Genomic DNA, 26385 nt, shown 5'->3' on the forward strand with positions numbered 1-26385 from the left:
CTTCAGAAACAGACTCCAACGAGAGACTGCTGAATTGGAATTAATTTGCAAACTGGATACAATTAACTTGAGACTGGGAGTGGATGGGTCATTACACAAAGTAAAACTATTTCCCCTTGTTTATTTCCCCCCCTCACCCCCCACTGTTCCTCACACGTTCTTGTCAACTGCTGGAAATGGCCCACCTTGATTATCACTACAAAAGGCCCCCCCGCCCCCGTCCCCCCCAATCTCCTGCTGGTAATAGCTCACCTTAAGTGATCACTCTGGTTACAGTGTGTATGGTAACACCCATTGTTTCATGTTCTCTGTGTATATAAAATCTCCCCACTGTATTTTCCACTGAATGCATCCGATGAAGTGAGCTGTAGCTCACAAAAGCTTCTGATCAAATAAATTTGTTAGTCTCTAAGGTGCCACAAGTCCTCCTTTTCAATAGCACAGCTGTTCATGCCTCCCTCTAATGTATCTATAGCTTGTCTGTATCGGTGATTAGCCCTACATATAAATCTTTCCTTAAGTTAAAGTGTGACCGAAATAGCGCGGGCCAAATGGAAGGGCCCGCGATAGAGGTATATGGAAGGTGCCAGGGTAAATGGGAGTGGCTGTCCGCCATCTACGAGAGAATTGATTTCAAACCCGTTCCAGCCTGAGCTTTTCTCAGTGTCCAGAGCCCCCTGGGCCTGTTTCTTCCCATGCAATGGAGTCAGGCTGCTATCAGGGGCGTCCTGTCTGGAGAGAGGGGTAGGGCACTGTTATTTGCCAGCCAGTCCCAGCCGCCTAGGGCTGGAGAGAGCCTGACATTGGTGACTCCCAGAATGAGGGGAAGCCCGGGCTGTGGCCACTGTGCTCTCATTCAGTGCAGGTGGGACCGAGGATCCCAAGAGAGCCTGGGGCTAGCCACCCAGATCTTATTGCTGCCATCGGTCTGTACTGACCCTTCAGGAGAAGGGACCTCTAGCTGCCCAGGGCGGGCGGTTGGAATCCCTGCTCGTGGCTGAGAGACGACGTAACCCCCACCTAATGTTTTCACCAGACCTGGCTGCAAGCTGCTCCTTTATATACAGACCAGGGGGAGGTTTTGCCCAGTGGAAAGGGCATTGGATAGGGACTCGAGCTTTGGACTCTCTTTCTGGCTCTGCCACAAACACCCTGAGTGGCCTTAGGCAAGTCTCGTCCCAGCTCCATAACTTAGTTCCCCCATCCAGAAAATGGGGCTAATGATCCTTTCCTACATTACTGGGGGGTGGGGGAGGGTTGTGTACATACATTCTTTAATGTTTGCAAAGTGCTTCAGCGATCGCTGGAATCATCTGGCTAGATAAATATCCTTATCTCCATTTTACAGCTGGAAAAACACACCCAGAGAGCATGAGAATCATAATACCTAGCTCTTATATAGCGCTTTTCATCCTTCGCTCTCAAAACACTTTAAAAAAGTGAGGTCAGTATCCAAATACAGCTGGGGAAACTGAGGCCCAAGGTCATCCAGCGGGCCAGTGACAAAGCTGGGCATAGAAACCAGGTTTTCTGATTCCCCGTCCCCCTGTCTATCCGCTAGAACACACTGCAGTCTATCTGATGTTGGGCTGGAGTTTCTGGGCACTGACATTTAAATGTGACCCTGGAGGTTCTCAGAAAACACCGGACTTCTGCTGCTGAAGTACCCACGGGCCATGGAACGCCGGCAGCAGCAACGAGAAAGGGGCGTGATGACAGCTAAAAACCATCTGAGTAAGAGGGTGACGCCTCAGAGAAAGGAAAAGGGCTGCTGCTCCTGGCAGATACCTCAGGCGATGTGTTTGCCTAACATACACCAAAGCTCAAAAAACCATGAGAGAGGCTGAGTGGTCCCCAGGCTAGTTCAGCTATCGATCTGGGTGGTGGAAAGTTGCTGTAGGTCAGAGCCCCTCCTCACACTGTGATTCCAGGTGAGGGTCACTCCGGTTTTATGCGGGTGTGATTCCACGGAGGTGAGACGTGAAACGGGAGTGGCAGAATGCTGGGTTCTGGGTTCCCCGAGGCTGCCTGTACTCGGTGTTAGAAGGCAGAGCTTGTATTCCTAGAGCTTGCGCCATCTCAAAGGGTCTCGGAGTGTTCTTACAACCGTTGGTGTGGTCCCAGCCCTGCCGGGTGCTAGGCACGTGGTGGTTTCCCTGTTTCCATATGCAGTTCAGTGAGGTCACACAGCAAATCTGTGTGGGGCCAGTAAAAGAACCTTGACTCCTGGTCAATCCCAGCTTCCCCATGCTGCGGTGTGGACGCAGGCCGGATTCTGCAGGGTCCTGGGTGCCTCCTGCTGTTGCCATTGAAGTCAGACGCCCCATTCCCAGGAGGCAGCCGGTCCACTCCCGGGTATAAACCCGGCTCCCAGGTCTCTGCCCACACTTGAAGTCTCAAATGTCCCTGGTAAACGTGGGAGGAATAGGCGCAGGTGGCTACAGTGGAGTCTGCATAATTTTGCAAGGCAGTCTGTAGTTCCCCCGATCCCCAGCACACAGGCGTGGCTGAAGGAGGTTATGAAGGACAGGTCCATCAGGGGCCATGGGCGGCAGGTATCATAGGCAGGGGGAGGCTGGGCCTCCCCAAACAGCCAGGCGTGACCCCAGCCACACTCTGCCCCCAGACCCCTCCCACACACGTCTTCTTCCGCTCAGCGCGGCCGCTCTAGTCTCCCTGTGGGGTGGCCCCAGATAGGGCCGCGCCCCCTGCCCTCCCGGCGCTCCGGGGCTGGGGGAGCTTCGGCCATGCCACCTTCCCTCCTGGTGCTCGGTGCTAGGGGGGGCTGCAGCCGCGACACCCACTCTGGGGCTGGGAGGGGGAGGCTGGGGGTGCTCCGGGGTGGAGGGGGATAGCCTGTGATGGGGGCTTTGGTGGTGGTGGGGGGCCTCTGGGCTCAGGCGGAAGGGGCGGGGCTGGGGGCTAGCCTCCCTCAGCCGGCAGTTCACGCACCACCCATGTCAGGGATGCAACCCCATGCTCTGGGTGTCCCTACCCTCTGTTTGCCAGATGCTAGGAATGGGCGACAGGGGATGGATCACTCAATAAGTGTCCTGTTCTGTTCATTCCTTCTGAAGCACCTGGCACTGGCCGCTGTTGGAAGACAGGACACTGGGCTCGACAGACCATTGATCTGGCCCAGTGTGACTGTTCTTATGTAAGGAGCCAGGATGCATCCCTGTTGTCCGGTCCAGGCACACTGGGATCTGTCGTCTCCCTTGGCTCGGCCACCATATTACAGGTGTTCCAGATGCGGCCCAGCACGTGGCCTGACGCGGCCCTTGGGTGGGCAAAGTCACGTCTTCTTGAAGTAAGAGGCAGAGGCCAGTGACAAACCAACAGGCAACGCCGTTGCTGAGCGGAAGCGCCGCTGAGCGACTCTGGCACTTGCTGTGAGCGAAGAGGGACGTGTCTGTGTGTCTGCTGAGAATTTTGCTCATGCGTTTCGCCAGGAGCGGGGGAAATGCCATTTCATTTGAAAAGAGCAGGTTGCAAGGCCTGGAATCGCTGAGTGGCGCTTTGCTGAGAGCCCGCGTTCCCCTCTGTCTGACTTTATTCCAGCTCCAGCCAGCCGGCGAGCGTTCCCATTCCTGGCTCCCAAACAATGAGTTTCTTTTTCTTCTGTTTGTTTCCCGCTTGTCGGGAAGAGAAAAGACAGGCCGGGGCATTGATGGATGCCCCAAGCGGGCCCGGCCTTCCCAGGGAGATGTTGTGAAAGAGGAGTTTGAAATGGGCACAGCCTGGCATGGCCCAGCGTTGGCTGCTGCCGCGTTCCGGGGTGGGAGAGGAATGTATGCCGCGGGGGCGGGAGCTGCCTGTCGTGCTTCTCCGGCATTCGTTAGCAGAGCGACTTTCCTCCGTTCGGTGCCAATCCTCATGTTGCCTTTCCGCCCCGTGCTGCAGTCTCTCGCTCTGCCTCCCGATGTTTCCCCCCTTGAGGTCTTCATCAAGTCACAGCCGGCCCCTCTCCCTGGCCCCCCGCCCCCTCCCGTGGCATTCCTCGCGCTCTTCTTCTCACCAGGGAAGAATGGGATGTTCCTGCAGCTTTTCCTTGCTGACTCTCTTGCTCGGCAAGCACCTGCCGTGGCTTTCCGCTGTGCTCACTGGCTCCGAAGGCTGCCGAGCTCACGAGGCCGTTCCGGGGGCTGCAGGCCGTGAGCAGCTGGGACCGTTGGATCCCTTTGAGCCATTATTATGCCCCCTCCATATTCAGGTGCACTAGCCCCATCCCAGGCTTTCAGTTGGGTGTGTGGCCCTGAGATTTAGGGAACCCGTGTGTGTGTGTGTGTTAGGGTGACCAGATATCCCAATTTTATAGGGACAGTCCCAATATTTGGGGCTTTTCCTTATAGAAGTGCCTATTACCCCCACCCCCGTCCCAATCTTTCGCACTTGCTATCTGGTCACCCTAGTGTGTGTGTGTGTGTTCACGTGTGCACATGCAGGGGGCATCACACAAGGATTGCACAATTATTGTCTACCCTGGCCTGGCCATATGCAGCAAAGTATAAGTAGGGGCATTGCCAGCAGATCGAGGGACGTGATCGTTCCCCTCTATTCAGCATTGCTGAGGCCTCATCTGAAGTACTGTGTCCAGTTTTGGGCCCCACACTACAAGAAGGAGGTGGAAAAAATGGAAAACGTCCAGCGGAGGGTGACAAAAATGATCAGGGGGTTGGAGCACATGACTTATGAGGAGAGGCAGAGGGAACTGGGATTGTTTAGTCTGCGGAAGAGAAGAATGAGGGGGGATTTGATAGCTACTTTCAACTACCTGAAAGGGGGTTCCAATGAGGATGGATCTAGACTGTTCTCAGTGGTAGCAGGTGACAGAACAAGGAGTAATGGTCTCAAGTTTTAGTGGGGGAGGTTTAGGTTGGATATTAGGAAAAACTTTTTCACTAGGAGGGTGGTGAAGCACTGGAATGCGTTCCTTAGGGAGGTGGTGGAATCTCCTTCCTTAGAGGTTTTTAAGGCCCGGCTTGACAAAGCCCTGGCTGGGATGATTTAGTTGGGGATTGGTCCTGCTTTGAGCAGGGGGTTGGACTAGATGACCTCCTGAGGTCCCTTCCAACCCTGAGATTCTCTGATTCTCTGATTCTATGAAAGTGCCTGTGATGGGTTGGGCCCCTTGGGATACCACTGAGCCCACCTGTTATGCCAGTTTGGGCCCCTTTTTTCCCTGTCTTGCTGTCCAGACTACTAAAGCCTCCTCTAACACACACACAGGCAGGGCCACCCCCAGCTCCAAATCAGCTCTGGGAAGACGCAGCTTAAGGCACTTGCTCCAACACCCTGGTGCTCGCTCCTTTTAAGGGGTACAAGCCCAAAGGTTTTATGAAATTCGCCCCCTCCCTCAATGTGGAGAGAGGTGTGCACACTTCTTGCCCACCCCCCAGTTAGAAATTACAGAAACTGGGTTTAGAAATAAAGAAAACAAATTTTATTAACTATAAAAGGCAGATTTTAAGTGGCAGAAGGGGTAACAAACCCCTGGAATTGCCCGTACGCTCAGCAGATTACTAAGAAAATGAAATCAAACATGCAAACTAAGCTAGTTTCGCTAAAGAAATTGGTTACAAATAGTATTTCTCACCCTTGATATTGTTGCAGGCAGGCTGCAAAGTTTCTGTGGTTCAAAGTTCCAGTGATATTCCTTTTCAGACTGGACCTTTGTCTCAGCCTGGACTCTCTAACCCCGCCCCCCCCCCACACCACCACCTTCCCTTTTGCAGTCTTTTTCCTTGGGCAGACAGGCCATGGAGAGAAGTCCTGTTTGCCTTCCTCCCCACCCGTAAATAGGATTCACATGAGGCAGAAATCCTTTGTTTCCCAAATTTGACCCCCTTTCCCTTCCAGTGGGACGTTACCAGAAGTCCCAGGTAATGTTTAGGGTCAGGTGACAAGACCACCTGACTCTGTAGTATCACAGAGTCCATGAGTCAGAGGCAGTATGGAGCGTCCGGCAGGAAGGCCAAGCTTTTCACAGTCCATTGTCCTCGCTGATGGGCCGTGACCCCTGTCTGGCTTTTCCATTGTTGTCCTGAAGTGTTAGCAGTGAGTGTCACCCAAAGCAGCATAGTTGAAATACAGATACATAGTCAATATTCCTAACTTCAGATACAGAAATGATACAGGCATGCAAATTAGGTACTCGCATTCAGTAAATCAGAACCTTTCCAATGGTATCTCACAAGAGCCGTCTGGCATAAAGTACAGTTATGTCATATTCATATCATAAGCATCTTTTCATAAAGAATATGGAGTGAAAGGTCACGGTGCCCTCCCGGCATCACCTGGCATCATCCCATTGCAACATGCGTCTCCACAGAGCCGTGCTGTCTGTGCAGTGAAAGGGGGTGACGCCCGTTGAATGAAAAGGACAGCGTCCCCTTGAATTCTGGGCAGCAGCGTTAACTGCCTTTCCAGGTTCTGCCCCGAGTCCCATTGAGACCTTGTTTGTGCTGGGTTCACCGTCACATTTTCCTATGACAATGGGGTTTTGCTGGGTAGAAGCATCACCCAAGCAGACCGGGGAGGTGACCAAGCCCTGCAGACAGGCATTACGCGCAGCACGCAAAGAGTTGTGTGGAAGGGTAGTTAAGGGGGACGACCTGCTGCTTAAAGATAAGCAGGCATGTGCGTTACGGTCACCGGCTTGGTTATAGCTGGAGCTGACCCAGGGGCCTCCTGAACTAAAAGCAAGTGCTGTTCCAGCTTGAGTTAAAGACCCAAGCTCCAGCAGTGGGCAGGTATTTAGGTGCCTAACTCCCATTGGTTTCAATGTATCGATGTCAGTGGGAACTGGGCACCTAAATACCTTCAAGCTGCTGGGCCTTCGGCCTAACTAACTAACTGGACACAAAATGCTACTAACTGCACCAAACAAAGTTTTTTTTCCTATCCAGTCTAGTCATTTGGGGCGGCAGGGCACTTAACAAAAGTGGGTAGGAAATTACCCCTGGAAATGTGATATTGTGAAAGCTGGTTGTGTCCCTTTCAGTGATGACGGCATGGGCTCTGCCATACAGCTTCTCACGCCCCGGGCACGGTCCTGTGGGAAGCCTGGCATGCCGCCACCCGCTCACGACGAACCTTCTCCCACCCAGCCTGTACAATGAGTCTCTTACCCCCAGAGTGGCTCATTTCCGCTTCGGTTGCTTCTTCTGCAATCACTGCCCCTGGAAATTGCCCGTACGCTCAGCAAATGACCGACGTGCGGCCGGCTCCAGCAGACTGGATGGGCGAATTTGGTTCCAAAGTTGCTGTTAATGGAATTTTCCAGCCTCCATCAATTACGTGGGCAACTCCATTTGGGCTGTGCACCAGCTTTCAGCTCTCTTGCATCTCCCCAGTGTGGTGATTTTGTGATTATCATCATTACTGTGATTATTATTTAGAAACTCCCTTGGAAAGGCTTCGTCTTTCAGTGATGTAGCTAAGCAGCCTGTGCCAGGAACTTGCAGCCAACTTCCTCCCTATTTCGTTAGCAGATTTTTCAAGATCTGAAGAAGGGGGGCATCAGCATAGCTCAGAGATTCAGGAATAGTTCTCTGGAAGTCAGGAAGAGCCAGGGGCCAACCTGATGGCTTTTCAGAGGCCTCTGTGAAAGAAGTTGGGGTTCTCAGTCCATTTTCTAGTGCCCAATGTTATGCTAAATTCCTCGAGGCAGGGTCTATGAGGTGGCTGCCTGGAGGGGAGAGAGAGAGAATGGCTGTGTGTGACAAACTGGACCAAGGCTGATGAAAGGACAGAGTGTATATCTGAGAGGACAGTAGACAGCCCCAGCTGGTCTCCAGCACTTTCCTACCCGGCTCTGAGAACAGTGCTGAGCGTCTCTAAGCCGCAATATGTCTGTGTGTCTCTGCTGAGGGTGGTCGGGGGAGGTACCGGCAAGGGTGAGTTACAGGGGCAGCATATATGTCTTTGGGCAATGCAGGTGCATCTGTGCTTACCGATTTCATTTTCAGTTTACTGTGTAACGGTCTCTCGGGCTTCTACAGCACCTTTCATCCCAAAGGATCCCACAGCACTTCGCAAACTATTTCTGCAGAGGTCACGGCTCCCAGCCTTGAAATGCAGCCGCACCACAGGACAGAGACAGGAGGTGGGGACAGTTTGGCCAAGGGCCACACCCCAGCACTGACACAAAGTGCCCTGGGAGCTTTAATGTCCCCACGGCGCAGACAGGACCTCAGATTGTTAAGCAGCCCCCTTTAAAGGGCCACGTCGGTGAATGTCATGGGAACTCCAAAGCGGAGTCTGCCTGGACAGGATCTAAATGTGGGGTTCCTAGGCAGCAGGGAGAAATGGGTGTAAATGCGCCTTGAGCCAGCTCCCCATCCCCTCCTAAGGCCCTGGTGCAGGCCATTCCCTAGCTCATTGATGCAGCCTGCTGCCCTCCCCCACTGCCCCGGTACAGGCTTCTCCCCACTGCCCCGTGCAGCCCACTCCCCTCCGCTAGCCCCGCTGCCTGCCGCTAGCTTGGCAAACAATTTTCTCATTTCCCCCAACCCTGGAGGAAATGCACCCAAAGCATGCTGGGCAATTTGGAGGAACAATCCAACCCCCATTCCCTGACACGCTGAGGGCTGGATCCTGATGGTTTATTCACGCTGATGAGTGCTCTGTGACCGGTGCAGTTCCATGGAACTCAGTTCTACGCCTGGGGATGTTGTGGGAAGTAAATTAGCATCAGCTCCTACGTTGGTCCATCTGTAAATCCAGCACGTGAAACCCATAGGGGTCCCCTGGGCTAAAAGGCACTGGCATAAGTACGAACCTTTCTTACTGTTGTGGCTGCTTTCCTGGCCTTTGGAATCGGGATCCCTTGGGCTTTTGTCAATCCTGCAGGCCCTTTTAGAAATCAGATCTAGCAGATTCGAGCTGGTGCCGGGAGCCTGTTCTGCTGCTGGTGCCCTATGCGTAAATCTGAAGAAAGATGCATCTGAAGAAGTGGGATTTTTACCCACGAAAGCTTATGCCCAAATAAATCTGTTAGTCTTTAAGGTGCTACCGGACTCCTGGTTGTTTTTGTGGATACAGACTAACACAGCTACCCCTCTGATACTTGACTCTGTACCTCAGTTTCCCCACCTGAAGAATGGGCATAAAAGTCTTTCTCCACCTCCCAGCAGGGTGCTGAGCTGAGGGTTAATTAGCTAATCACCTTTGTAGCATTAGGAGAGGTGCACCGTCTGGGAGAATGGAGAGAGGATCCCTGTCCTGGTAGAACAGCGGGCTGCTGCTTTCGTGATGCGATGATTGCTCGGCAGGATTAGCAATTCCCCGCTTCTTCCTTCCCTCAGGGCTTTCCCCCCGGGCCAGGTGCTGCATGTTAGTTGGTGTCATTGCCATGGAGACAGCCGCCCTCCCCCTCTGCTAAAGTGGACATCTGCACTCCGGGGCTGGAATCCAGGCCAAAGCCTGCTCCCGCTCCGTCGCAAGTGCTCTCCCTGGCTGACTGCCACTCGCAGCGAAGAGCTGACGGGCGGGGGGAGACCCCAGCCCACCAAAGGGCTGGAACGCGCCCCCCCACCAGCTTTACAAAGCCTGCAAGCCTTTCCCTAGAGGTGTCGCCTCTTTGCAGCCAGGCTGCTGTGTGCGGGGCTGGAAAAGGGGGGTGCCTGGCCGCTAGCGGGGATGCAAACAAAGAAGTGGACTGGAATGTGCTCCAGATTCCTGGCATGGAGACCTGTTTTCCCTGGCCAGGCTCTGAGATGCACTTCTCTGGGGATCGTTCCCATGGACGGGGGGCGGGGGTGGGGGGGGACGCTCAGGCTGTAGGGCCCATCCCTGGCTTAGTTATTTGGACTTGCTCGGCCCCTCTGCTCAGAAGGATCCCTTCAGGATGCCCTCCCCATCGCAACCAGCCCGGGTCTCTCTTGAGCTCTGTCTCCCATCTGTGGCTCCCTGGCCTTGTATGGCTGTAGTGTCCATTTCACTCTCTTTGATGGCTGTGGACTCGGTCCTTTTCCCTGTCCAAAAGCCACCATCACAGCTGGCTCTGCGGCCTGATCCAATGCCTGGCCAAGTCAAACTCCCGCGGACTGCAATGGCCTTCCAACCAGGCACTGAACTGGTACATCTGCTGGCAGCCTCCAAAGCAAGGCGGAGGATTGATCAAGAGGGAAGAGGTGGGCCAGTGGTTAGGGCGCTAGCCAGAGACCTAGGTTCAATCCCCTGCTCCATCACAGTGTGGCTTTGGACAAGTCATTTAATCTCCCTGTGCCTCAGTTCCCATCTGTAAAATGGGGACAGCACCCTCCCTGCGGCGGTGTAACGGAGATACAGGCTGTCAGGTGTGATGGGAATGGGAGATGCAAAATATTAATGGTTATTTACGGTGCATTTTCCATCCCATTGGAGTCATGGAAATGGCAGATGCCCCGCGGATCAGGCCTTACGTGTTACAAAGGCCACTTTCCCTGTCATTGACAGGCATCCACTTCTGGGCAGAAGGCAGCTTTGTACTGATTCTGGGCGTTGGGCTTGGTGTGCGGGTGGCTGGGTGCTGTGGGTGGCCTGTGCTAGACAGGAGGTCAGACTGGATAATCTGCTGGTCCCTTCTGGTTTTAAACTCTATGCCGCTGACATCCACCTTGGTCCTGGCTCAGCGCAGACAGGCTGAGCTTGATGACCTCTCGAGGTGCCTCTTCCCAGCCCTTCAGGTCTCTGATCGTCCGGGCAGCACAGAAGTCATGCAGAGCAGAAAGGGAAGAGTTATTGTCTGCAGTGGAACTGGCAGGGTATTGGGAGAATACCTGGTCAGGATGCCAGAGCCTAGCCTCGCTCTTTAGGAAGGAGTCCCGGTTCTTTGATGACCACACGCGATAAAAACTTTTGCTCGATGTCTCCTCTGACCACAAGCCCCTCCTGCAGCACCAAGCCCTGTAGCACTGTACTGGGTCTCCACGCAGAGCAAAGGCTGTTTTGGCAGTGGGCACGTCCGTTCCTTGGTTCTCTGCAGGTCGGGATCAGGGCGGCAGGGTGCTCTCCTGCTCCCGCTGTGCCTATCCTGTAGGAATCAGAAGTCTCCAGCTCCCCTAGCCTTTATGCAGGCCCTTTAAGGCAGTACAGATGGCCCTTTAAAAATGTTTGGGGGTAAAGAGTCCTCAGGGAGAGCCCCAAGATGCCAAGGAGCTGGAGTCATCAGGTGAGGAGTGGCTCGTGCTTCAGATAAATCACCAACGTGCCAGCTGCCACGTGGTTCCCTGAGGGTGAATTTGAACCTGGATGAGCCTGTTGCTGGGCATCGTCCTTTTTAACGAGTGCTTCCCTCCTTGTGTTTGAATTCCAGGGGTGGAGTCACGGGACAAGTCCCCAGAGGAGCCCGGAGCGCCGAGCCGAAGACGCACGACCAGTGACGGCCAGTACGAGAACAGTCCCCAGGAGCCCGGCACGCCCCGGAGCCCCACTGCCCGATCGCCGGTCCACAGCTTCTCGCCAGAGGTGGTCAGCAGCATTGCCGCCAACCCGGGAGGGAGGCCCAAAGAGGTGCCTTTTCCTTGGTCTTTCCCACTGCTGCTTTGTAGCGGGGCGTGTGGTAATGTGGATAGCCCTGCTGGAGGGGGACCTCGCCATTCAACCCCAGTTGCCAGGGGGTGGGAGGAGGGGGCTGAGGCTTGCCAGAGACCCACGAAGAAGCTGAAGAAAGTCCCTAGTTCTTTCTGGCAATGAAGCCCCAGCGGCCGCGAGCCTGGGTTGGTGGGTGGCTGAGGATCAGGTTTCTGTAATGGGGCCGTGTTTGCCTGGGGTCTACTATTTCCACAACTGACTCAGCCTCGCTTGCTTTCTTCTGCAGCCTCATCTCCATAGCTACAAGGAGGCCTTTGAAGAGCTGGAGGGGACCTCGCCAACCAGCCCACCCTCCAGCGGTGGTGAGATCTCTCCCCCAACCCCTGCCTTTCCTGTCTCGCCGCAAACCCCTTATGGTCACCTGCGTAAGTTCCGCGGCTCCGGGAGGCGGTGGGAACCAGCGGGCGGCTCTAGCAAAGCCAGATAAAAGCAGCAGGTCAAGCAGCTCCAAATTCCAGACACCTGCCGCCATTTAATCTCTCTCTCTCGTTCTCTCATCCCTCCACCCCTTTCCCACGGCAATTCCTTCCCTGTCACTTCTCTTCTCTGCTTGACACCACCCTCCGCCACTCCACGCGCTGCAGATTTCCTTGATTTCATTGTTATTTCATTTTGACAGCCAAGTTTTACAGATAGCGGGGTGTAAAATAATATATCTGTCCTGGGGACCCCTGAGGGCATGTGATGGAAAAAATTAAACCCTATTTTGGGGGGGGCACGTCCCCATCTGCTATGAAAACACCCTGAAAATAAAACTATCTCCGTGTACTGAGGAGACTCCCATTTCAATTGGGTTCCATGCCACATGGTATATGTAACACATAGCCCTGGCTCTCACCACTTCGTCTTCTGGGTGATGGCTGCTGCATGATGCCAAATAGCTTTGGGAGACTCTCCAGCATCCTGACCCTGCAGAGTAGCCGGGCCTAAATCTCTGGTCATGTCGCTTTCCTCGGCAGCGTGTTGCTCCAAAGTTAAACTCAGAGCGATCACTTTCGCAGCCGATCCCCTCCTTTTTAGAGGGACTCGCGTAGAATCCCAAACTGAACGTGCACCCCGAAAAGCTGTCCCCAGGCAGCCCCCCTGCGCTCAGTGTGAGTCTCACAGACATGCTGTTGGCTAACGAGCTCCCGAGAGTTTTAAAAAAGCAAATATTTTGGGGGATGGGGAGGAATCCAAACAGCTGGCAACAGCTGGCTCAATTACAGAGCTGTTTAGGGATCTCCATCAGTCCCGCGTCAGTGACAGCTTTTCGAGATGGCACCACTTTGAAGTGACCCTCACAGTCTGACAAAGCCGGAAGGAGGAACTTTCTCCCATTTCTCCCACCCAGCACCTGCTCCTAGCTCTGGAAGGGAGAGTTGATTTTAAACCAGTGATTTTTTGGGTGGGGGTGCACAGAAAGGCTATTTTAGGTCCATTTTTATGGCTTCCGCCAAGTCATGGACAGTTAGACTCATGGTAGCTAAGGCAGCTAGTTTGGAAGATTCTGAAAAATAGTCCCGATGCAATTGTTTTAAAGCTCCCTGAAATATTCCCCAAAGAGGGTTTCTGTAACCCTGAGATGGGACACATGCTGGCCAGGAGTAGGATAAAGTTGGTATCAGCATTTATTTGGGCTGATCTGCTTCGACCAAGCCAAAAAGTCCTTTGTACTACGCCGCGAACAAGCTGTAATCAGAGTCCCAGCACGGTCGGTACTGTGCAATCCTATCATGCAAATATTGTCCTTGCCTCTAAGAGCTTAAACTAAGGACTATCATGTTCCCCCCGTGTACCTAGCTAAAGACATGCTGTGTATGCACATATGTGTATTGCATGGTATTCCACTCCCTTTAAAGAAGGCACATTTGGGGTTGCACTGTCCATTCAAATCCATTCACCGTTCATATCCGGATGTCCAGATAGGAGCCCATGGCGTGTAGCCGAGTGCAAGGTGAATCCCCTTTACCTGAACAGATTTGCAGATGGGAAGGGGGAATGACAAGGGGATTTAGATGCCACTTAACATGCAGGTGCTCTGCTGAACCTAAGGTAGGCAAAGGAGGTTTCAGCAGTTGCTTTGCTTCTGGAATTGTCCCGTCCTTGCAAGTTGCTGGGAAAGTCTGACCCTCGAACTTCCCGTTGCATGTTCTGACCTCCTGACTCCTCCAGCCAAGCATGCGTCCTACTGGCTAACCCTTGATAACTTGGTGGTAGGTTTGGAAGAAGTGAATTCCGCTGTGACCGGTTCTTGCCGCTGTCCCACGGTGCCACAGGGGCACGGCTGAATCAGTGTGCACCAGCACAATGCAGTGGTGAGCAACTGGGGGAAAAAGCAATGGCCACATCTGATGTTCCTGTGCATTGAAAAGTGGAATAGAGGAGCTGAAAATGGATTGAGATGCTCTGGTCCCGATCAGGAGAGATTTTCCAACACGGCAGTCACCTCCCAAACTGTATTCTCCACATCTCCTGTCTCTGCCCCGTATGGATGTCCTACGGCCACAGACTAATGCTGGGCAAAGATTTTCCATCAAAATTTTTTTGGGGGGTGAAAAATGGAGATTTGGTGACACCAGAACGTTCCCAAATTCACGTCGATCTTGTCAAATTGTTCTGAATTTTTCCAGCATTTTATTTTTTAGGGTTTTTAGGGGTTTTCTGACTGAAACATTTCAATTTTTCCTTTCCACATTTCCTTTAATTTTGTTTTATAAAAATCCAAAAAATCTTTTCAAACAGTTGAATGTGAAACGTTTCATTTCGGGTTTCCTTTGACCTGGAACAAGGGTTGTTTTTTTTCTTCTTCAACTTTTTGACTTGCTGAAAATTTAGAAAAAAATGAGTTTTCTGTTCAAGCCCCAAAGCTTTTATTTTGAATTTCCAGCGCATTGAAACATCTGTTTTTCGCTCAGCCCTCGTTGGTGACTGCAGTTGCTACACACCAAGTTTAGCAGGAGAGTTGTTTTTAACCCCTTTGGTGCCACCCCTTCCCCTGAGAAACACACATCTGGGTAAGGTCTTCTCCTGTTGGGGATGAAGGGTGAGGGTGTGGCGGGGACATTCGGCTGCACTTTGAATGCTCAGCACACTGCAGGGGCTTCTTGCCAGCAGTTCCTTCTGTGGATGAATTTCAGAGTGACAGGTTAATAGTAGAGGCTTGAGATGTGCCCTCAGGGCAACATCCCTTACCCAGTGCAAAACCGGGTGTGTTTTGCATCTCATCCCTGGCCAGCTTCTCGATCAAGCAGGCTCAGTGCATTAGCGGTAACACTTGGCTGGAACGTCTTGGCCCGTCCGTGGAATTGCTTGGTTTCCCAGTAATTCATCTGCATTGAGCAAACAGTTCTAACCAACGTAGCAGCCGTGAAAACGTGAGCTCATGAGGACTGGCTTTTGTTTCCACGCCTGCCTCTCCCGCCTCCTCCCGCTGCCAGCGTGGGTGCCCGTCTGAATCTGTAAGTCAGAAGGTTGAAATGCAACAGCGGATAAAGCTAAAGGAATGTGTCAAATTTCCTTTAGGGAGGTTGGAGCCTCATTTGTCTCCTTGTTTTTGCTTTTTGCAGCATTCCCACTCCTCTTCTGTGTCCTGAGGTCTCTTCCTCCCAGTTAGAAAGCCTGAATTGTTTCGAGCCGGTAAAATACAGTGTCAGGGAGATAGAAATCAACGGCAAGAACTCTCCCCCCTTCCCCCCGCCACACACACACACGCAGACAGAGACACTATAAAGCCTTATTTGTGAGACTTGTACACACATCTCACATATACATCTGCATCTATTTGCTCCATCACTCCCCGCTTCATATGTGTACCCTATATATAGCACACATGCTATATATATACATACCCACACAGCCCCCTTTGTACATACATACTACATACCGGCCTCTGTCTCTAGAATATGTACGTGCAGTCGAGCTACAGAGCACGTGTTGTGTGCATTCGTAAACAGGCTGGTGGGTATGTGATACCTGTCTCGCTGCACATCTGGCTGGTTTTCCAGATGTGTGTCTACGCCATATGTGTAAAAGTTCATGGCATGGGCACCGTGTAGGTCTCTCTACCAGAACTAGAGCGAATGTAAAGTGTGGGCCCTAAGTTAGTTTTTCAAGGGGAAGATTAGGTAATGGGGCTGTTTTGTGAGCATGGTGGTTTGAATTTCTGAGGGCCATACTGTGTTCTCGTTTACACCGGGGTGAATCTGGAGTATCGTGGTTGAAGTCAGTGGAGCCCCTCTGGATTTAGATCTAGGGCACGGAGGTCGGAATCTGGCCCACTGTGTTTATGTTAATATCAGTCTGACTACAGAGGAAATGCTGCTGTTTTTGGAGGCATCTCTGGCAACCTGTGCATTGAGCAGTGAGCCTCTGCAGCACTTCCCCGCAGCAGACGCATACTGGGTGGTCTCATGTTTTGGAGTGTGGAAGTCAGGACTCCTGGGTTCTCGCCCTAGCTGCGCCGCCAACTTCCCAAGTCACTGCGGGCAGGACATGTTACCTTTGGTGCCTCAGTTTACCAACCTGTCCAATGAGGGGAGTGCAGCTAAATGCCCTCATAGGGTGGGGAGGTGTCATCAATTAACCATGGCAGGGAGCCTTAATCAGTGAGCATTGGGGAAGGTGCTTTGAGATCCCCTGGATGAGAGGCACTCGGGCAATGGAGGGCGCTGTTATCCAGCCAGGGGGCTGCTGTTTTGCAGACTTGCCCAGTGTTAGGATTTCTGCAAGCCCCGGGAAGTCATTCCTGCCGGTGGACTGTCCCTAATGGCCTCGCCAAGGTGCTCTCTCCTCAAAGAGGCAAGGCCTTCAGGCTCCCAGCACACTCAGGCAGGGTTTATAGGCATCAAAGGAATTTGTAATCCTGCCCCGCCCTCTGGACCCCTCAATCCGTCTTCCTGTAACTGCCCATCAATTATCAGCAGGGGGTTTCTTTGTCTCCCCCGTGTCTAGTTTCCCTCTGCACGTGGCTGGCATCGGGGCTGGCCGAATCACCGTCTCCTAAAAGAGAAGCCAAAGGTGTCACTTCTAATAAGGGGGCCTGCTCTCGGCTCCTGCATTCCTGTGGTTTCTGCAGGCCAGCGGGCTTAAGTGTTTCCAGTTGCACACGCACCTTGCCAGGACATAATGACCGTCATTAAGTAGGACACGTAGTGCTGAGGCTATAAACTCACATTTAGTAACAACCGAGATGACTCTAGGATTTATTGCGCTTCAAATTTAATTCCTCTTTTGATACCGTTGGATTTTTTTTTTTTTTTTGGCCTGACTACAGCGCGCTCCCCACCCGGCCTGGCCAAGACCCCGCTGTCTGCATTGGGGCTGAAGCCCCATAACCCAGCCGAGATCCTGCTGCAGCCGGCGGGAGGTAAGTGAATGGCTGGGGTCAGAGGGCCAGTTGCAGACAGAAGGTGCTGAAAGTTAGGGCCAGTTCATCCTGGCATCTTATTCCCCTCTCTCCTATATTGAATCATAGAATCATGCCGCTGCACAGAGAGGTTGAGAATGCCTTATTTCTCCAGGGGCTTCTGCTGAGGCTGAATTTGCAACGTCGGCCCGTCAGGGTCACTAAGGCTGACTGGGTTTGGTCACTGGCATGTGCACCCAAGCCTGAGCTGTATGCCGCCGGACAGCAATGCGGTGCCTCAGGGGCTGTGGCCAGTAGAGGAAGGGTCTTGTGGCAGCAATGGGGTTGAGAAATATGCCTGTCAAGCATAAGAGCGGCCAGACTGGGTCAGACCAAAGGTCCATCTAGCCCGGTCTCCTGTCTTCCCACAGTTGCCAATGTCAGGTGCCCCAGAGGAAGTGAACAGAACAGGGTAATCATCAAGTGGTCCTTATGTATTGGTATACTAAATTCTGCCTTAGCGCGGGGGGTCATAGAACCAAAGGGGCCACAAGGATCACCTAGCCCGACCCCCTGCCAAGATCCGAGGATGGGCTAGCTAGATGACCTCTTGAGAGCCCTTCCAACCCTAGAACCAGGTTACACTCATCCCGATGGGCAGGTTGTCCCATAGCTGCGTACAGTAGGAGTTCCTTGCATTTGCCTCTGAAGCAGTTGGTACTGGGCACTGTTAGGTCACTGGCCTAGCTGGACATAGCGGGTCTGACCCAGGCTGGCTATTCCTACGTTATCAAACAACAAGCTTCAAGAAGGTAAGGAACACGCTGTCCGGTAGAGTGGTTGCTCATTACCACCAGCACTTGGTTTCTGTCACCCTCTCTGTCTGGGTCAGCACCCAAGGTCCTTACTGAGGGTCAGCTGCCCCCGATGGGAGCTGTCCTGAAGGAGTGCGTAAGGTAGTTAGGATTTGACTGTCTATGGCTCTCTCTCTCTCCACTCCCGCTCCTCCTTTCTCCCTCGCTCTCTCCACCTATATGTGGCGTTCTCACCTCGCAGCAGTTCAAGAGGGCTAGAGAAAGTGCAACTTGCCAGTTAAAACAATATCCAGAGCATCCGCTGTCTCTGTGTGAATCCCCAGAGTGGAGCCCCGGGCCCCGCTTCTAACTCCTCTCCTGGCCTCTGACAGCTGTCTCGGGGACGGATACCAGAGCCCAGGAGCTGTCTTCTAATTCAGACAGATCCCAGCTCACCAGCACCACCCCTCCCCTTCACAGGCTTTCAAGAGCTTCCTTTATGTTCGGAGCCTTGTGTCTATCCTGCTCACCGCAGGCAGAGAGAAGCAGAAACTAGAGTTTACAGTGGGGAAAGCCCCTTTGGGGACCGATTCTGGGGCTGTAGACACCAGCATTTCAGCCACTGGCACCTGTTTACAGCCAGGCTATAAATGTGAAGCAGCAGAGAGTTTAACAGCAGAAAGGCCGATGCACAGCCGTAAAAATTGGATGGAAAAAAGGCAGCACTAGGAATGTTCCCAGCTGGGTTTTCTCAGCACGCAGAGAGCCAATCAGTGTAGGCTTGTGTGGCCCTGCCCCAGACCTGCCGTCTGAACCGGGAAGGCCAATGGCTTCTCAAAGGGTGGAGGGAATCAGAATAATAATGAATAACAACATCCCTTTTGGACATAAACCATCTCCCTGCCTAGGGCTTGTCGGTAGGGAAAGGTTAGCGGTGAAGCCATAGGAATGATACTGCCAGGTGAGTGCTGAGGGCCAGGTGAGTGTTAAACTAATGGGTTTTAGGCACCTAAATACCTTTAAAAACCAGGGCCTCTTTCCTGTTTCTGTGGCAATTCAGGTAACTTGCACACATGTAGTTATTTACCAGGATGAAAAAGCAGAGAACATTAACATCGATTTCTCTCTCTCTCTCTTTCTTCCCTTTGCATCACCGTGTTTCCTTTCTCTTCCACTGTCTGTCCTTCCCTGCCTTGCTCCTCCATCTCTCGTCTTTCCCCCTCAGAGCTAGATGGGGAGGCAGTAGTTGAATCTGATGAAGGTAAGAAGGGATATTTTCTCTTTATTCATGTTAATTCTTTTGGCCAAAAAGAGAAGCTGAAACTGCTAAGCTCATTAATGTTGAGACATCTGGTTGGCTTGATTTGTGTGGTATGCAGAAGGGTCAAAAGTGCATACAGGATTGTACCGCAGTGCGGCCTGCCAGGGAATTATACGTAGGAGCCAATCTCGAAGCAAATAAATCCAGGTAGAGCTGCCTGAAACTGAAGCGTGCAGGAAAATGATCAGCTATCCAGCAGTGGCATTTCAGCCTCTGCCCATCACTTGGTTCCTTGTGCTCTCGCATCATTTCCTGTCTTCTGGCAGGCGGTACTTCCTGGAATGCCGTTCCCACCCCAGTGAATCAATGTGCCGTGAGATCATTGCACTGGCTTCTGCAGAGGTTCGTTCTGAAACCCAGTCAGGACGGTGCCATGAGATAGAGCCGCAGCCGTGGGGTACACAGCTCTCTGTCCTTCCCGCACGCCCCACAATGGGGAAGTAGTGATGCTGACCACTGTTCTTTTCACTTTGGTCCATGCTTCCCTCAGTGTGTGTACAGCCAAGGGACACGCCTAGGTGAAAGGTGAAATTTTCATAAGCGCCTAAGTCCCATCTTCAACAGCGGCAGAGCGTAAGGATCCAGAGGACGAGAACCTGGGTTTGCAGGGCTCAGGGTGACAGCCGGGCAGCTGTAGCAGAGGCGTGACCCACACGTTATAAACCCTGGGGGGCACAACACGCCATGGGAAGTGCTGCCCACGCGAAGCCCCGATTGGCATCACCACCTATGACCTCTGATTTGTCCAGGCACGCTATTTAAGTGGGTAGGGAGTTGCCGGAAGCTGTCTGTGCAACCTGGCAGTACCTGGCCTGCTGCGACAACAGGTGCTTCTCTTGTTCTCTGACCTATGGCCCTGACTCCAGCTCCGACCTTAGGCCCGACTCCTGGTTTCTGACTCCGGCTGTGACACCTCGCTTGACGACTCCTCCTCCCGCCACCAGGGCCTACTCCTGCTCTGACCGCTAGGCATGGCTCCTGGTCCTACCCACCAGGCCAGACTGCCACATTCTGGTTGTGGAACCGTTGGAGAACCATTGACTTTCAGTAGGGCTTAGCCTATGTCTACATGGCAAAAGATGTGCGTGGGCTAGCCTACCCAAGCTAGCTTCCCTCCAGCTAGTCTCAGTGAAGACAGTGCAGCATGGGCAACAGACTTTCAAAGAGCTCATTTCCAATTTAGGTACCAAAATAAAGGGCCACATTTTCTTAACTGCTGAGCCCCCAGGAGCTCCCATTGTGACCACAGGGATAGATTTCACAGAGGTCAGTTCTCAGCGACCCCTGAGTCATTAAGATAGTTTTGTGACCGATACCCTAAGGCCATAAGACTCCCAAGCTCTGTGCTTTTGCTGACCCGAGGGGAGTGAAAATATAAGCAGAGATACAGAGCTCATGAATTTCAGATGCCATGACATGCTTTAGAACAGGTTCACTTGCGGTGCAGTTTGTGCTTTCGGTGGCTGTAGCCTTTCAGACAAATCAAACGGTCCGAGCGGAATGACAAACACGGTTAAACAAGAATGTGCAAGTGTTTATAAGTAGGGATGTTAGCTTCAAACGAAACATAAGCAAGCGCCTTGTGGATACAGAAGTTAAGAGCTTGGAATCTACACGCCTACACAATCTGTCTCTGTGCTTTCCTACTTCATGTGTTGCAGCCGGATGGTGATGCTGTGTTTGAGATGGCACTTTCCTTCAGAATCTCTGTTTTCAGTCACTTCTGAGTTACTCCTTGGGCTGAGTTTTTTGCATGTATTTCAGTCCTGTCTGGACCTCTCTGGGGAGTTTCATAAGAATCTGTCCATTTTTGTTGCACCCAAAGCAGTCTTGGCAACCTCTCATGATTGTACCACAAATCTTTATCGTGGTGTTTATCTTAAAGACCCAGTTCTTGGAGTCAGGAGATTACAGGACAATTTCAGCTCTAATTAAAAAACAAAGTTTCTGGTCCTTATGGCTGCAGAGAAAAGCCTAAAAACGTGGCGAGAGCTTGCTGCAATTTTTGTTGTTGTTCAAAATGTTTTTCAACAAGAAAATGACTTTTTTGGTCAGAATGGCATTTTCTGTGGCTAATCTCCTTTTTCTATCATTTTTTCCCATTTTTCATTTAAAAAAAGGGAAAATTGCAGCCCAAACCAGAATATTTTGGGAGTTTGGCTGAATTCTTTTCAGCCAGAAACAGACAAATGTTTGATTTTTCAGGTTTTCGGTGGTTTGACATAACCCCAAAATCCTTTTGAAGAAAAATTTGGATGAAAATGAAAACGTCTTCATTTTTATCACAATTGTTTTGTAGACCAGGTTGAACTGTGATCCCTACAGTTCAATACCAGAAAGGAAATAAAAAAGACATGAGATTTTTTAAAATAATACATTTTGAGTTCTTTTTAAGCCAATTTCATGGGGTTTAGGGTCTGACTCATGCGTTTTGAACACTTTGGGTTGGCAATACTGCCTAACCATTACAACATTCTTTCACCCATTTTCTGCATGACTCAGATAATTTGTGTTTTAAAACCTACCATGTTCTGGCTCCTGAAAGAGGACCAATGCTTTTGCCGCGGGGAAGAAATTAGCTGAGCGAGTTGACTTTTTTTGAAAGAAAAAATTTTAGATAGAAAAATGCCCTTCCCCCCAAAAAACGATGGTTTTGATTTTGTCAGTCTGTTGTGGGGTTTGTGCCTTTTTTCCTAATACATTTGGAAAAAGCTTCTGTTTCCCCAAAACCAGTTTTCACAGATGGAACATTTTGGTGACGTTTTTAATAACACTTTTGATAAAAAGAGGGGGGAAAATGTGCCCACAAATTTGGGAAATGGAAAAAAGTCTGTTTTTTGAACCCAGTGCAAAAAGGCAAAACTAACAAAGTTTTGAAATTTTCCACATTTTTTCCCCCAACTACATTTAGAATGGTTTCAGAGTAACAGCCGGGTTAGTCTGTATTCGCAAAAAGAAAAGGAGTACTTGTGGCACCTTAGAGACTAACCAATTTATTTGAGCATAAGCTTTCATGAGCTACAGCTCACTTCATCGGATGCATACTGTGGAAAATACAGAAGATGTTCTTATACATACAAACCATGAAAAAATGGGTGTTTACCACTACAAAAGGTTTTCTCTCCCGCCACCCCACTCTCCTGCTGGTAATAGCTTATCTAAAGTGATCACTCTCCTTACAATGTGTATGATAATCAAGCTGGGCCATTTCCAGCGTAAATCCAGGTTTTCTCCCCCCCACCCCTTTTTTTTTCAACACACACAAACCCACTCTCCTGTTGGTAATAGCTTATCTAAAGTGATCACTCTCCTTACAATGTGTATGATAATCAAGGTGGGCCATTTCCAGCACAAATAACAAGAATGTCTGAGGAAGGGGGGGGGTAGGAAAAAACAAGGGGAAATAGGTTACCTTGCATAATGACTTAGCCACTCCCAGTCTCTATTCAAGCCTAAGTTAATTGTATCCAATTTGCAAATGAATTCCAATTCAACACTCTCTCACTGGAGTCTGGTTTTGGAGTTTTTCTGTTGTAATTTCACAACTTTCATGTCTGTAATCGCGTGACCAGAGAGATTGAAGTGTTCTCCGACTGGTTTATGAATGTTATAATTCTTGACATCTGATTTGTGTCCATTTATTCTTTTACGTAGAGACTGTCCAGTTTGACCAATGTACATGGCAGAGGGGCATTGCTGGCACATGATGGCATATATCACATTGGTGGATGTGCAGGTGAACGAGCCTCTGATAGTGTGGCTGATGTTATTAGGCCCTGTGATGGTGTCCCCTGAATAGATATGTGGGCACAGTTGGCAACAGGCTTTGTTGCAAGGATAGGTTCCTGGGTTAGTGGTTCTGTTGTGTGGTATGTGGTTGCTGGTGATTATTTGCTTCAGGTTGGGGGGCTGTCTGTAGGCAAGGACTGGCCTGTCTCCCAAGATGTGTGAGAGTGTTGGGTCATCCTTCAGGATAGGTTGTAGATCCTTAATAATGCATTGGAGGGGTTTTAGTTGGGGGCTGAAGGTGACGGCTAGTGGCGTTCTGTTATTTTCTTTGTTAGGCCTGTCCTGTAGTAGGTGACTTCTGGGAACTCTTCTGGCTCTATCAATCTGTTTCTTCACTTCTGCAGGTGGGTCTTGTAGTTGTAAGAATGCTTGATAGAGATCTTGTAGGTGTTTGTCTCTGTCTGAGGGGTTGGAGCAAATGCGGTTGTATCGCAGAGCTTCGCTGTAGACGATGGATCGTGTGGTGTGGTCAGGGTGAAAGCTGGAGGCATGTAGGTAGGAATAGCGGTCAGTAGGTTTCCGGTATAGGGTGGTGTTTATGTGACCATCGTTTATTAGCACTGTAGTGTCCAGGAAGTGGATCTCTTGTGTGGACTGGACCAGGCTGAGGTTGATGGTGGGATGGAAGTTGTTGAAGTCATGGTGGAATTCCTCAAGGGCTTCTTTTCCATGGGTCCAGATGATGAAGATGTCATCAATATAGCGCAAGTAGAGTAGGGGCGTTAGGGGACGAGAGCTGAGGAAGCGTTGCTCTAAGTCAGCTATAAAAATGTTGGCATCCTGTGGGGCCATGCGGGTACCCATAGCAGTGCCACTTAATCGGCATGAGCATCTGCTCTCTGTCCTCTTCTGGCCCCTGCAACTCTCCTTAAGTGTTCAGCTTGTTCTGTGCTTTGTGCAAAGCCCAGGGATGGTCTAACAGAAGTGCACCCTGGGGTGGATGCACCCTGGCACTCAGAAAGGTGCACCTGGAGAGTCAGTAGCTGCACAGCTGGAAGGGTGGGACTGAGCCCATAGGAATGCGACTGTTTTCATCGGATGTGTAAAGCGAAGCAGGGTTTAGCTCGGCGCTGTGGAAACTATAGCTGTGTTCCTGTCCGCGTGTACCTTGATAGATACATTGATAAATCCCTGATAGATAATGGGATAGAGAATTTGGCCAATAATATAGTCAATTAGAATAGAAAGGAGCTGCAGGTTTTTCTGCACTAGTCCTCTAGTCAGACTGTCTACACTGAATTTGTGCACTGTTGATTTATGTTTAAACAGCATCTTTTTACAAACAAACAAACACACGCGCACACACGCATTCACACCCCCCCCAGTCTTTTGAAGTCAACGTCCAGTTTTGCAAGTGAATTATGAGCACAAAATCACAGGTGCAGATGTTCAAGTTCTAATTTACTGGATGGTCCTCCAGATCTGACCAGCTGAATGCTGAATATCTGAATTTCTACCTGCAAGGACAGAGAATGGATTGAGGGCCCTTTAAAAATAATACCCTGTGTGTATCCGGGTGTCTCTCTGGCATTTTGGGGGTTATAATGAGCTCCCACCCACCCTCAATTGTTCATGTGTCTCTTCCTTTGTTCTTAAGATATCATCCATAGAGCCCTAGCAGAAAAATCAGAACAGATGAGCTCTACATTTTTAATCTAAAAAAATATGCCAAACTCTCTTTTCTGCCCCCAAACGTGGCACACCCACCTCCTCTCTTCTTTGCCCATGCCCCTGATTTCCCTTGTGTCGCTGCCGTTCTGCAGCCATTTCTCCCGAACCCCTGACAGGCGGACTCATGCACTTGGACTGGCGAATTTTGGTCGGGGCAGGGAGCAGGATTTAATGACCGAAGCGGGGGAAGGTGTATTACCCCCATTCTGCAGGTCACCCTAAGCAGCACTTTGGCCCCGGCCGAGCGGACCCAAGTGCCGAGTTCAGTGAAAATCCCGAAACCCAGCTGGAATGTTCTGTAGGAAAAGATTAGCCCAGCTCCCTTCAGAGGTCAGCTCCTGCCCCATCTGATTATGCAGGGCGGGGCAGGGCTGGACGGAGAGCTTATACCAGGCAGAGGGTACCTGGTAGCCTCTACCCCAAAAAGCTCACGGGCTACAGGCGATCAGACAAATAGACCATGGCTGGTGGGGGAGGAGACTGGGTAACAGAATAATAGGGCGTGCTCACTTCTTAGCCACTCAGGAGCCGCGGTGACGTTAACTAATCACCGTAGGGGTCCGTTTTATTTCCAGCCGTGTATTGCGTATGCCGCCCACTGCACTAGAGATGCCAAAGATCTCTGGGGTTATCTTACCCCCGGCCTTGCCTACGCGGGAATGGCTCCTCCAGTGAATTGTAGGAGGGGAGAAGGGTCCAGGGGAAGAGGGGGGTCTCTGATGCAGTCGCTCACGGAATGGAAAGGCTGAAAAAGCCCTGCTGCTAGACACGTGGCTTTGCGAGACAAGGAGGCAAGGCCGGCTGGTGGGTGAATCTCAGGTCTTTGCGGGCAGTGCCACTCACGTCATATGGGAGGGATAGCTCAGTGGTTTGAGCATTGGCCTGCTAAACCCAGGGTTGTGAGTTCAATCCTTGAGGGGGCCATTTGGGTCAAAAATTGGGGATTGGTCCTGCTTTGAGCAGGGGGTTGGACTAGATGACCTCCTGAGGTCCCTTCCAACCCTGATATTCTAGGATTCTAGGGTCCCTGGTATAACACCCTCCCCCGCACCTCATTTCCTTCAGCAAGAGGCAGAAATTCACGCTGGGTGCTGGCCGGGAGAAGCGGGAAGGCAGCTTGGCACCAGCCCACAGTGACGCCAGGCCCTGATGGGGCATGGACAGCATTCGCAGGAGCCGCCTGTGGGATAGTGGAGAGGGGGCTGGCACTGGCGAGGACGGGCGGGAGGCAGAGGGTGAAGGTTCCCGAGCCTCCTGGACTCGCTCACGCACTCAGACGAGGCCACGGTGCGGCCCTGCCGCCCGGGTGAAGGCAGGGTCAGGGCAAGGTCCCCCAGGCAGGCGGGGAGTAAGACAGCCAGGGAGGCAGGGAGCATGAGAACGGGGCGCCTCTGTTGGGAAAAGCAGGAACAATCCCAGGGCTCGTTGCCTTCTCCTCGGAGTGGGGGCTGCAAAGGTGGGGGGAAGGGATGCAGGCAAGAACTGGGTGTTTATACCCGGGGGGATTGGGGCCAAAGGGGGAGCCAGGCAGGGGGCAGAGGAGGAATGGGGTGAGTGTGGAAGGGGGTAGGAGATGGAAGCCTTGTGGGGCTGAAGCGGGAGGGCCCAGAACTCTGGGAAGAGTCTCTGAGAAGCCGCCTCCGGGGGGCAAAGGGGGACGGGTCTCTAAAGCCTGGAAACCATGCGGCTGTCTGAGCAGGGTGACCGCGTCCGGAGCTGGCAGGGCGCGGGGGGGTCTAGGCGACGACTCTGCTGCCGTCTGGGGAACGAGCGCACTGCAGGGCGGTTAGTCAGCTCTCTCCGAACGTGCCCGGCTTCTACATGTTGGGGGGCCAGATCCGGCAGCTGGTGTAAATGAGCATTGCTCCACTGAGGTCAGTGTCACGCTGCTTTACGCCCCCGGGGGA

The 26385-nt window shown here is 51.7% G+C and overlaps 1 protein-coding gene across 1 annotated transcript in view; it reads left to right on the forward strand.

Moving 5' to 3' along the window:
* Positions 1–26385, forward strand: part of TNS1 (tensin 1) — a 132151-nt gene that overhangs the window by 75299 nt on the left and 30467 nt on the right. Inside the window, exons 15-17 of the mRNA XM_077829448.1 lie at positions 11300–11496; positions 11804–11879; positions 16832–16924. Coding sequence (XP_077685574.1) covers positions 11300–11496; positions 11804–11879; positions 16832–16924 — 366 coding nt within the window. The remainder of the gene's footprint in view (positions 1–11299; positions 11497–11803; positions 11880–16831; positions 16925–26385) is intronic.

This window comes from Eretmochelys imbricata, chromosome 11 (genome assembly GCF_965152235.1).
Source record: "Eretmochelys imbricata isolate rEreImb1 chromosome 11, rEreImb1.hap1, whole genome shotgun sequence".
Taxonomy (NCBI): Eukaryota; Metazoa; Chordata; order Testudines; family Cheloniidae; genus Eretmochelys; species Eretmochelys imbricata.